Source organism: Erpetoichthys calabaricus, chromosome 9 (genome assembly GCF_900747795.2).
Source record: "Erpetoichthys calabaricus chromosome 9, fErpCal1.3, whole genome shotgun sequence".
In the NCBI taxonomy this organism is placed as follows: domain Eukaryota; kingdom Metazoa; phylum Chordata; class Cladistia; order Polypteriformes; family Polypteridae; genus Erpetoichthys; species Erpetoichthys calabaricus.
The window spans coordinates 79,484,995-79,498,178 of NC_041402.2; the positions used below are offsets into that span (position 1 = coordinate 79,484,995).

The 13,184-nt window shown below is 36.5% G+C and overlaps 1 protein-coding gene across 2 annotated transcripts in view; it reads right to left on the reverse strand.

Annotated features, from left to right (window-relative positions):
* dhx38 (DEAH (Asp-Glu-Ala-His) box polypeptide 38) overlaps positions 1 to 13,184 on the reverse strand; it is a 114,672-nt gene that overhangs the window by 41,760 nt on the left and 59,728 nt on the right. For both annotated transcript variants that reach the window (XM_051932061.1, XM_051932062.1), the window contains 5 exons: positions 12,626 to 12,766; positions 10,277 to 10,387; positions 6,418 to 6,534; positions 6,181 to 6,288; positions 4,593 to 4,705 (listed from right to left, as the gene is read on the reverse strand). In XM_051932061.1, the coding sequence (XP_051788021.1) occupies positions 4,593 to 4,705; positions 6,181 to 6,288; positions 6,418 to 6,534; positions 10,277 to 10,387; positions 12,626 to 12,766 (590 nt within the window). The remainder of the gene's footprint in view (positions 1 to 4,592; positions 4,706 to 6,180; positions 6,289 to 6,417; positions 6,535 to 10,276; positions 10,388 to 12,625; positions 12,767 to 13,184) is intronic.

Sequence of the window (13,184 nt, forward strand, 5' to 3'; positions counted from 1 at the left end):
CTTTTCATTCAGGTTTCTGTTGCAGCAGATTTCTTTTTTCTGCTTGAAAATTATATTTTGTTTAGTGGCATAATGCACTCAACAAAAAAATGCTTGGTTTGCCTGGCTTTTATACATCATTTACATAACTGGTGTTACCTACCAGATTACAGTCTTTCCAAGTATACACTGATCTTTGTTTATAGCTCCTTTGCCAGAGTATTAAAATATTTTCTGCAATTACCTGAAGTTATCCGTTATTTAAAAAAACAAAAACAAAATGCACTTACAATTTTGTTGCATGATACTGCATTTGTGTGCTTTGCAAACTGCCTTGTGAAAGTGAGTCCGCTCAATCCTGTATCAAGATATTGTGCATTCACTGACTTTTCACAAAATGCAAAACAAATAAAGTAGTGTGAGGGTATCTGACATATGTCTGGGTAGTTACATGTATAACATAAAAGCATACATGTCCCATATAAAGCGAGTGGCTTTTCAATTCGACCATCTCACATAAATTCATTAAAATTTTTTGGTCATCTGAAATGCAGTTCATGCCAGAAAACTTCATAATAGTTCATAAAGTTAAATGAAATTTTTAAAGCGTCTTTTACAATGCGTGTTTCCATTCAGCACAAAAGTGTTTTACATTCGCACCTCTTTCTAATATAAAAAGGAGCAAAGCATTGACTTGAAACGTGTTTTTTATCCATGTTATCACAAAGGTTATAATCTACTCGTGACTAGGGTTGCATCTGTGAAGCAAATATAGCGGTTGCAGGGTTCAATGAATGTACGTTGCCAAATATACTCGCCCCCCTGCGTGCTGGCAAATGACACTGAGACAAGACTAAAGCCAGTTGCAGCATTCAAAGAATGTACTTTTCCGAATATACTCGGCTCCGGGGTGCTGGCAAATTGCGGTGGTAAACGGCAGGGTTAAGGGTTAAGTGAATATAATTTCAGTTATGTTTGCTAATGTGTTTGGAGCTATAGTAAACGAGTGAATAGGAGTAGCTGAGCCATCCTAGTTTTTTTTTTCTTCTTTTTTCATATAATATTTGAGTTCAAATGAATAGTAAACCATTTCTAACTAACGTTAGGTAACTTGTGTTTTGGAGTATATATATATATATATATATATATATATATATATATATATATATATATATAATTCACTAAGCCAGAAGACAAGTAGCCAACCATGGAAAGCACGCCGGAAGGGGCGTGGATTCACTAAGCCGCCGACAAGTAAGACACCCATGGCGCACGTAGGAAGGAGCCACGCCCACCAACTCTAAGACCATTGGATGCGACGACAACTCGCAGAGCCACGCCCACCAACTCGGACGCGACGACACAGAAAAAATGGCGTCATTTATATTCGTCTGTCGTAGAGGCCACATGCATCTGTGAGCCACGTTGACTGTTCATAGAGGCATGTTTCTCGCGGTGGTGAATCGCCATATGCAGCGTGTAAAACGGTTTGCGAGGGGTATCCCATGAGATCCTTAAAACAATCCTTTACAACTGAGGTTAAAACACAATGAAGTAAGCAGTCTTTAAAAACCAATACGCCCTGTGCCTCTGTTTTATTAGCGTCGGCGGTCCTCCAATTGTAAGTCACGGACAATTGTATGTTTCCCTCTCAAAACACAATGAAGGAAGCAGTCTTTAAAAATCAATAAGCCCTGTGCCTCTGTTTCATTAGCGTCTCACCTGCTTTATCCAATGGTCTTAAACTTGGTGGCCGGGGCTCCGTGAGTTGCTCTTGCGAGCGGGCACATGACCAGGGGGTGTGTAAGCTTAGAGAACGAGGGTGGAGGGGGGAGGACCAGGTAAGAAGAGGCATGTTTGTCGCGAAACTGAATCGCTGAATGACCGTGCGACGACGGTCGGCTGGCAAAAACTGGCCGACACATTAAACGCGTGTGCATTGTACTTACTGAAAGCAGCGTTACGGATTTTGCAAATGTTCATTTTTTTCCCTCCTGTTAGACAACTGTGTCTTTCCGGAAGTGTTCAGCAATCAATATATTATTTTTGCAGCATTTGCCTTCAGGACCACATGCAGCGAGCGAGCCAGCGAGCGAGAGAGAGAGCGAGAGCGTGTGACACACACACACACACACATACAGGCACGCGCGCGCGGGGGAGAGAGAGCACGATGGACACAAAGGAATAATAATACTTCGTTACATTGATATACCGGTGTTCTCAGTATTCAAAGCGCTATCAACACAGGAAGGAACCGAGAAGCGAACACACAATCTTCCAGAGTCTCCTTACTGCAAACCAGCAACACTACTACAGCCCCACAAGGCAGTTAAAAAATACACCGGGCTTGAATTTGTTTTCACTTCTGCGCATGGCATAGCATAGCATGTTACTTTTCTTGGTGGCTTATTACATTACGGATGTTTCACATGTACATTGTTTCCCCTGTGCTTAAAAGACATTAAAAAAGTGTTTCTCAACTACGCCATGGTCTTAATGTTGGTGGGCGGGTCTCTGTGAGTTGCTCTTGCAAGCGGGCACATGACCAGGGGGTGTGTAAGCTTAGAGAACAAAGGTGGACGGGGGAGGACCAGGTAAGAAGAGGCATGTTTGTCTCGGAACTGAATCGCTGAATGACCGTGCGATGGCGGTCGGCTGGCAAAAACTGGCCGACAAATTAAACGCGTGTGCATTGTACTTAACTGAAAGCACCGTTACGGATTTTGCAAATGTTCATTTTTTTCTCTCCTTTTAGACAACTGTATCTTTCCGGAAGTGTTCAGCTATCAATATATTATTTTTGCGGCGTTTGCCTACAGGACCACGTGCAGCGAGAGCGTGTGTGACACACACACACACACACACACACACACACATACAGACAGACAGACAGACAGACGCGCCCGCGCGAGACAGCGTGCTGGACACATAGGAATAATAATACTTCGTTACATTGATATAGCGGTGTTCTCAGTATTCAAAGCACTATCCACACAGGAAGGAACCGGGAAGCCAACACACAATCTTCCAGAGTCTCCTTACCGCAAAGCAGCAACACTACTACAGCCCCACAAGGCAGTTAAAAAATACACGGGGCTCGAATTTGTTTTAACTTTTGTAGATAGCATTGTTGCAATTTTACTTTTCTTGGTGGCTTATTACATTACGGATGTTTCACATGTTCATTGTTTCCCCTGTGCTTAAAAGACATTAAAAAAGTGTTTCTCAACTGTGACTACAAGTACTGACAACTGTGTCGTTCAGGAAGTGGTCACCCATCAATACATAATTATGCGGCGTATGCTACGTCGCGGGTTGGCTAGTACCAGTAATTAGCTTGTTACATATTTTAGTCCGTTATTTTCTTATTTTGGCATAATATAGTACATGATGTGATAAACTACAACACTTTTCCTTCAGAGTGTTATGATTAAAACATCTTTCTATGTCTGCAAAATCATTCTTGTATATTCCTGCTACCTCTACTCCCTCTGAGCGTCTCTTCTCAGCAGCTGGGAACATTGTCTCAAAGAAGAGAGCCAGCCTCACACCAGAGCATGTCGAAATGCTCACGTTCCTGCACTGCAATCAGGAATATATGAACTGAATCTTTTATAAACTGTATATTATTGTTTTATTTGAATTGAAGCTTTATTTAAACTTTTGGACTTTAAGACACACCAGTGGCCATTTTTGGTTAAGTTAAATGCACTTTATTTGTTTAAAGACTATGTGCAGTTTAGTTTGTATTGTTTAATGTATTTCTTTTTGATTGTGATGGTCACACTAATATAAAACATCTGATTATTTTCAAATTCATATGTTTCACTGGTTGTTATTTTAATTTAATTTAATCTGATTATTAATTTTAATAGTGTTAATGCAGAGACATCAGGGTGACATTCACAGGTGGACAGATGTGAGCAAATGAGGTAAGACATGCACTGGAGCTCAGAACAGGATGTGCGACCACAGGTCGCAGGCATCAAAATAGTCAGGCATGAAATAATCGTGACTAATCGAAAAAAAAACACAATTGAACGATTAGTCGACTACCAAAATAATCACTAGTTGCACCCCTACTTGTGACATTGCCTCAGTTTATGGTGTACTACTTCCTGTTGACTAGAGGATCTGTTTCAGAAGGTTGAGTGTGGACTACAAGCCTGTTTAATCATAAAGTCATGAGTTCATCTAAGGCACTGACTATGAGAGTGACATAATTAGAATAGTTATCAGATGCATGTATAAAGGAAAATCAAATTATATTAATTTGATTTGTTCATTAAATAAAATTTAGAGTTACATTAAAGGCTGCAATAGTGGCTTTAAGCTGTCCCCATAATCGCACAGTTAACTTGAGTAATTTGTTTGCTCAAAGCTTTTAGTACTACTCAGAACCAAATACTGTATGTGTCAGTTCCACATCAGATTACACTAGTCTTTTTCAGTTCTGTAGATTAATTCTTTATCTTTGGAAATAAATTATTGCATCTTTCACTTCTTAAGAACCATAAATCAATTCAAGCTAACTAAAATCAAAACTTGAACAGTACTGGGTACCTGCAAAATACTGTATACTATCTGTATAAAACATGTTTAATAAAGTTTACCTGAAGCACTGACCGGGACCTGTTCTACCAGCTCGGCCTGCTCTTTGGTTTGCATTAGCCTGACTGATGGGGTATACCTGTAATGCATCCATGCCAATCCGGGGGTTAAACACCTGGATTAGGAACAATTAAAGATACTATTAAACTTTAGTTTTACATTATATTAAACACATCTAGCATTTAACATGTGAAAATAGTAAAATAACATCTTCTACTGCTGTTAAACGTTAGAGACTTGTGCATTCAATTTTACTTAGCCAGAGGTATTTATTTTAGGTACAGTTAGAGAAAGTATCAGTAGCGTAATTTTAATAGAAAAAAGAAAAATCATTTTAATAGTATTTTACACCTGTAAAAACAATGTATATTTTTTTTATTTTAAACAGCCAGATGACTTTCCACTTTTAGGAGAAAGGGGTTCTTGCATTATATAAATCTAAGATGCTAGTGGTGAACAGGTCTTGTCTACTCACACTGCAATTTTATGAAGATCAAGGGTGCACACACCTTACAAAGCAACAAAAGGGACCAAGATGCACTATACATGTTTATTTCACATGCAGACACAAGCTGCACAGAATTTTTGGCAAAAAATATTTTATTGTTAGTATTATTGAACTGTTTGAATATACTCAAATACTGGATGCATTTGCCACATTCCTTATTTTTCATAGATAATCTCCCATCAAATTCAATGTATGCACCAACAAGAAATAGCATTTACAGTAAACCTTTCCTAAACTAGCACTTACAGCTACTTCTTCACTTCTTACTAACCTCAACATAATTTCCAAAACAATTCCAACAGATGGCATCTCTGATGCCTCCAAAGAGGTGGAAATCTGAGGTAGCAAGACCTAGGCTGTAGGGTGGATAGGGAAAAACAGTCCACCTGAGCTTTTTAACCGCATCTGTATTTTCAAACTTGCATGTAATCATTAGTTATAATGTTGAAGGAGAATTTCAGCAAATGTTTTGTAAGTTTCAATTCTAATTAAATGCTTCTGCAGTTTCTTAAGAACTTTAAATTACTAATTGAAGTTAATGGCTTAACCACTCAACATAATTTATACCAAAACCATCCCTTCTGCATACTAAAAGACAGTGCCAATGTTATCCCATGCTAAAGGATCAATCTTAAACTACTTCTTCAGAGGAGATCTTGGATGATGCCATTCTAAAGACTGTGCTTTTCTCAGGTTCAAGGGAATTTAATTGATATTTTATCCCAAGTGAGTTCCATAACAAAACACTATAAGTCTCAGGTTTGTACCAAGAAAGCAAATTAGAACATGCTTCTTTCTGGACAGTTTTGCGATGGTTAGACTTTATGGAACCCAATATGCAAATACTTCTGAATGTCCTAAGGCAAGTGGCAATTTTTACTTAAGTATAAGAAAGTGTGGCAGTTTTGTGTGCAACTCTCACTTATATTTTCTTTCAAAAATAACAATGCATTGGTCAAACATTAGCAATAAGACTAAAACCCAACTCCACATTAATCTAAGTTAGGAATTCATCCACAGGCTGTTTAATATTTTCTTTAACCTCAAATTTAGCTTTGTATAGTGTGCTTATATCCCCTTGCCTTTAATTTGCAATAGCCAGAGTCAATGACAAACATGATTCCATCCACTGTCAGGGAGGTTTCTGCAATGTTTGTTGCCACAATGCACTTCCGTACACCATCTGGAGCCTGAAATAATAAAAGTGATAAAAAACTGACATTATAATGACACTGTGCAAAAACATCTAAAATACCAGCTACAATAGAGTTCAGGTGAACAACTCCTAAAAAATAAACCAATCATATACAGTGGCTTACTTTTTGAAAGATCTTGGCCTGCAAGTCAGAGGGCAACTGAGAATAGATAGGTAAAACAGCAAGTGGTGGTGCACTTTCCAGATCTTCAAGTCTCTCAACAATTTGGTCTGATGTAACCTTAAAAAAAAAAAATGCAAAAGTCACAATATGTATCACTGCAAATATGGAACATTAATGCTTGTTCTTCATTTTCATCTTATGCTGTTTATGTTATACATGTAATTTAAACACATTTATGGCAGAATGAAGGAAAATAGAAATACGTCTGGAGTACCTCTGCAAAAGTCATGAAATAGTATGGCAATTACTTGTCTGCTATGCATTTATGTAAGCTTGCACTGAGTCAAAGAGGGCCTGGCTACTGTTCTGTACAATGTTGTTCCAAACATTTTTGATGTTCTTAGTCAGCACTGTTCTGAAAAACTCAATCAACCTCCAAACATATTGTTATGTAGTAATGGTATTCTCAAAGATAACCAACTTGCTTCTGCCATTAATATAATACAGTTTCCAGAACCGCAATTCCAAGCACATGAAATGTATGCCTTGTGACGATGCTAAAGTAGCCCTTTTGCTCTCCTTTCTGAGGGCCAAATGTTGCCATTACTCTGTTCCAAGCCAAAATGAAAATCACTGTTGAAGATACTACACAGTACCGTCTTTCTTGATAAAAGACAAGTCATCACTTTCTGTCTCCGGGTGTAAGGGCCCGATCACACAGGCACTCTGGAGAGCTGATAACATCACATGGGGACCAGCAAACAATCTTTCATATGGCAGCTAATGTTATCAAAGTAGGAATTAATTTGGTTATGATGTTGTTGTCTTCTGGGATGCATCAATCTTAACTGTCAGTTTCATAGGTGTACCCAGGGGTGGGGGTTTTAGGTTTGAGGCTCCCCTCCCAATATATTTCATGACGGTTACAACTGATTCATCACTGACAGAAGTGAAACTCATGCACTTTCTCTTCACCACCAAATTAATTTCTGGCTATGTCTAGGTCTGTTGCGCTGCCTTAATGCCTTATTCAATGTCTAGCCATTTCCCATAGTTTAGCTACCTAGTAATGCCACACATTGTGTAGCGGAGGTATTCCGCTCAATTTGCTCTGGAATTTCTCAGACACACAATGACCTTACCCCTCTTAAATTTAAACAGCTGTTACAAAAGCACATATGCACTACCAGTCAAAGGTTTTAGAACACCTCACTTTTTTCAGTTTTTATGGAAATGCATACAGTTTAATGTCTTAATGTTTCAAGCAATCAAGGCATAGAACAAATAAGTAATGTCAAATAAAAAAATAAGACAAAAAATCATTAAGTGTACAAAATTTTATTCAAATTTTTAAGTCATCAAAGTAGCCACCTTTTGACGATATAACAGCCAAACTGTGGTAACACTTCTGACTCAGAATACTAGCAAAATAACCCCAGATCATCATACTTCCTCCTGTATATTTGACAGTTGGTGTCACACATTGAAGAACTATCTTTTCACCAATTCAACGCCATACAAACATCCTGTGTGATAAACTGAAGATTTTAAATTTTGATTCATCCGTCCAAAAGACTTACTTCCAGTCTGCAGTAGTCCACAGCAGGTATTTCAAGGTCCTATTTTGTCCTTTAAGGAATGGCTTTCTTACTGCCACTCGCCCTGTTAAACCTGCAGGATAAAGTCTCTTCTTCATAGTAAAAACTGAGACTTGCTATTTTCAAACGCAGTTAAGCTGTGCTTGAAGTTGTTGTGCTGTGAGGCACCTATTACACATGCTGGTTGCCTAGATTTGGTTTCGACTTTGGGTCTGCCAGATCTCTTCCTATTAGAGTTTCTTTCAATTTTCAATTGCCTTTGGATTGTGTAGGACACCATTCTCATTGACACTTTGAATTTTTTTACAATTTCATTAAATGAAAGGCCTACACATTTAACGGTAATAATGCCCTGTCTGACTTCATTTGTTAATTGATGTTTTCTTGCCATTATCAGTGGACTTTACAACATTCTACAATGTAATATTATCCAATATATTGTATATATATATATATATATATATATATATATATATACACACACACACAGCCTGCATAATAATTTCTCTACTTTCAACAAAAAAGATAACTGTAGTATGTCTTTCATTTCTGAGGAACATCTGAGTACTGGGGTGTTTTCTGAACAAAGATTTTTTAGTGAAGCAGTATTTAGTTGTATGAAATTAAATCAAATGTGAAAAACTGGCTGTGCAAAAATGTGGGTCCCCTTGTAATTTTGCTGATTTGAATGCATGTAACTGCTCAATACTGATTACTTGGAACACCAAATTGGTTGGATTAGCTCATTAAGCCTTGAACTTCATAGACAGGTGTGTCCAATCATGAGAAAAGGTATTTAAGGTGGTCAATTGCAAGCTGTGCTTCTCTTTGACTCTCCTCTGAAGAGTGACAGCATGGGATCCTCAAAGCAACTCTCAAAAGATCTGAAAACAAAGATTGTTCAGTATCACGGTTTAGGGGAAGGCTACAAAAAGCTATCTCAGAGGTTTAAACTGTCAGTTTCCACTGTAAGGAATGTAATCAGGAAATGGAAGGCCACAGGCACAGCTGCTGTTAAACCCAGGTCTGGCAGGCCAAGAAAAATACAGGAGTGGCATATGCAGAGGATTGTGAGAATGGTTACAGACAACCCACACATCACCTCCAAAGACCTGCAAGAACATCTTGCTGCAGATGGTGTATCTGTACATCGTTCTACAATTCAGCGCAATTTGCACAAAGAACATTTGTATGGCAGGGTGATGAGAAAGAAGCCCTTTCTGCACTCACACCACAAACAGTTGCTTGTTGTATGCAAATACTTATTTAGACAAGCCAGATTCATTTTGGAACAAAGTTCTTTGGACTGATGAGACAAAAATTGAGTTATTTGGTCTTAACAAAAAGCGCTTTGCATGGTGGAAGAAGAACACCGCATTCCAAGAAAAACACCTGCTACCTACTGTCAAATTTGGTGGAGGTTCCATCATGCTGTGGGGCTGTGTGACTAGTTCAGGGACTGGGGCCCTTGTTAAAGTTGAGGGTCGGATGGATTCAACCCAATATCAATATATTCTTCAGGATAATGTTCAAGCATCAGTCACAAAGTTGAAATCACGCAGGGGTTGGATATTCCAACAAGACAATGGCCCAAAACACAGTTCGAAATCTACAAAGGCATTCATGCAGAGGGAGAAGTACAATGTTCTGGAATGGCCGTCATATTCCCCTGACTTGACTATCATCGAAAATCTATGGGATGATTTGAAGCAGGCTGTCCATGCTCGGCAGCCATCAAATTTAACTGAACTGGAGAGATTTTGTATGGAAGAATGGTCAAAAATACCTCCATCCAGAATCCAGACACTCAAAGGCTATAGGAGGTGGCTAGAGGCTGTTACATTTGCAAAAGGAGGCTCAACTAAGTATTGATGTAATATCTCTGCTGGGGTGCCCAAATTTATGCACCTGTCTAATTTTGTTATGATGCATATTGCATATTTTCTGTTAATCCAATAAACTTAATGTCACTGCTGAAATACTACTGTTTCCATAAGGCATGTCATATATTAAAAGGAAGTTGCTACTTTGAAAGCTCAGCCAATGACAAACAAAAATCCAAACAATTATCCAAACAGTTTTTCATATGACTGTGTGTGTATGTGTATATTATATATGTGTGTGTGTGTGTGTGTGTGTGTGTGTGTGTGAAAGCTTAAAACGGTATTTTAATATAAACAATTATTACTTTTGGTTAAGGTCTAATAATACTTGCTATGATCTAGACCACACAAAATTAATAAATACGGTTAAACCAATACCTCAATGTCCTCTTGACCTGGCATGAAAATCAAAATGTCTCCTGGCACTGCACTTAAATGTATCTGAAGGGCTTGCTTCACTGCAGCTTCCACGTAGTCCTCCTGAGGTGTCTAGAACAGAGAAAGCATTATCTCTACTGAAAATACATGCACTGATTTATTCCATAATTGCATTAAATACTTTCAGAAATTAACAAACAAAAACAAGCAAATAAAATTTCCTTTATGAAGAGTAATCTAAAAAATGAGCCTAAACTTTCACATTTCTGCCTTGAAACCAAAACATTCAGAAGTACATATTTCAATTGGAAAAGAAAAATAATGACTTTTTGCATGTATTGCTTGCTATGAGTTCTATTCAAAACAAAAATGTGCAAATGATATTTACATTCACAATTACAAAAAAGAATGGTTTCTTCTAGAACAACCGTCTTACTGGTAGTAAATGCACAAGCAAAAGCATTTTGGTAAGAACTGTACTTCAATTAACCTATACCTGGAGGAGTTACTATAGAAAGGAAATCTCTTTCTTTCTCATTACAAACTCTCCCTTATGTGTCACTATGATGAAAAATACTGTGGTGTGTATTGCACTGAGAATTGGGTGCTAAAATATGTGAAACCATTAACCAATTTCTTTATTGTCAATTTCACTCTTAAAAGAAAACATGCATTTCCCATATTTCTGAAGTTTATAACATCTAGCTTTTTGGGCATTTTCTTCATTCAAAGAATTTTGTCACCAATGCAGCTTTGTTGAAGAAACATTTTTTTAATTGACAGTACCTGGACAATTTAGTCATTGTAATTTATTGTAATATACTAAATTACCATATTTAATTCCTGTTACTAAACAACCCTTCAGAAAAAAAAGTAACAACCATATTAAAGGTTACAAAATAACTCAAGCTTAAAAGATGTTAATCTCACATTGTTTATTTTCACAGTTTTGCCAGAAGCCTCTTAAACTGAAATAAATATTCACCCTCGTATTGTCTTTTGTGGAAACCTTGTAGTTGGAACATGCACCTACCAAGGCTACTACAATATTGTAGGTTTTGTCACACTACTTGGTACTTCTTGCAGATTTAATTCAATTTTTGATACATTTTAGAAAGTCTGATCTTGGAAAGGTGTAAATAGTACTGTATACCTATGGTTTTAAAATCAATTATATAATAATATTAAAATAACTTGGAATTTTTATTCACTTTGATGTACTGTATATGTAATTGAAAACAAAAATATACTTTTAATAAAACGTATTTAGTACATAATACAAAATAAATCCAAATTACTGCTTTCTCTGAACATATAACCATAATATGCTTTAATATGTACTTGAGAATAATCACTCTCAGACAGGATAGGCTTCATTTCAGCCTTTGATGTTGAAAATGGTTAAACTAGAAATATCTTCTTATACTACATGCCCTCATATAATTTTACAATCATACTGAGTGATATACAGTATGTGCACAATAAATTACCCTTACTCTAGGCAGTTCAAGGATTAAAAATGTAACATCACACAAAACCAGATTTTACAGTCATACTTTTATATGACTGATGGTTGCAATTATTTTACTAAAAATGTAGAAGCATACTTTAAGTGAAAAAAAATTTAAAGACTAAGACCATTTAAAGTTTGGACTGCCAATAAAAAAAAACATCAGCTTATCTAAAGAGGTGCTTACTCCCAGTAGTAAAATGTAAATTCTACTTCAGAGTAACACGCAAATTTAAAGACTGAACAAAATGATTTTAATGAATTGGTAGATATTTCTAATAATGATAATGTTTAAAGGCAATACATTTTCCTACACATTAAGAGACAATATGGTAAGTGGGGGCTCATCTCAATAAATATATACTGCATCAGTAAGCAATTTAAGGTAAATAGAGGACATTGTAAACATAAGCAAATGGGTCTCAAACCATTGTGTTTTAGGGTGGTTTAAGCATGGAATGACTGAAAAAGTCAAAAGGAGAAAGAAACCACCTGTGGTGTAAAAACATGTCTAGCCAATATTAAAGGATTACAAGAACACTTCAGAGTATAGACAGGAGATCTATCGCAAATAAATTTTAATAGAATGTTAAAGAAAGTACAATTAGAGAAACCTTACGTTATAACACATTTAAATGAAGTTAAACAATTAAAGAAAATATTTCACATGGCATCAGAAAGCCTACACATCTTTTTGCTTCTTTTGTCTTCTTATTCTATGCCTTCAATTCTAACCCACATTAAAGCAGATGAACAAAACGTGTTTCACTTACATCAGGGGTAGTAAATAACATCAGATTAGATTATTAAAAAAAAAAAAAACCACAATTAAAACATACCTTACTGAAGAGAATATCTACTGGGAACGTTCTTCCTGGAATGTGAAATATTGGAACATTCCCAAAGAAAGCAGCAAATTTATCAGAGTCCATGGTAGCTGATGTTACTATTAACTTCAGATCTGATCGTCTTGCAACTACCTTTCAAAAGAAAGGGGAACAGATGTAATTACTTCAAATAGTTTGATATTCTTAATAATACTACACAAATTAACAAAAACAAAAATCACTATGCAAAACAAATTTTCTTTTGATGTAACACCATGGAAATGTGATATACCGAGGGAGAGATTTTGAACAGAAATTTAAAAAAAAAACATTGGATTCAGTACATTAAATGCACTGAGGTTATTATAAGACGATAAGCATATAAATGTTAAAATACATGTTAACTAAATATGCCAAAGAAACAACATTTTTAAACAGTGGTACATAAAAAAAATTGCTTTTATAATCTTATGCAGCAACATTTCCTTTAACTTTTAAATTTGAAAAACAGAGGAAAAAACAAAAATAAAGAAATGTGACTGAATGGAAACTTGCAGCTGATTCAAGGGGC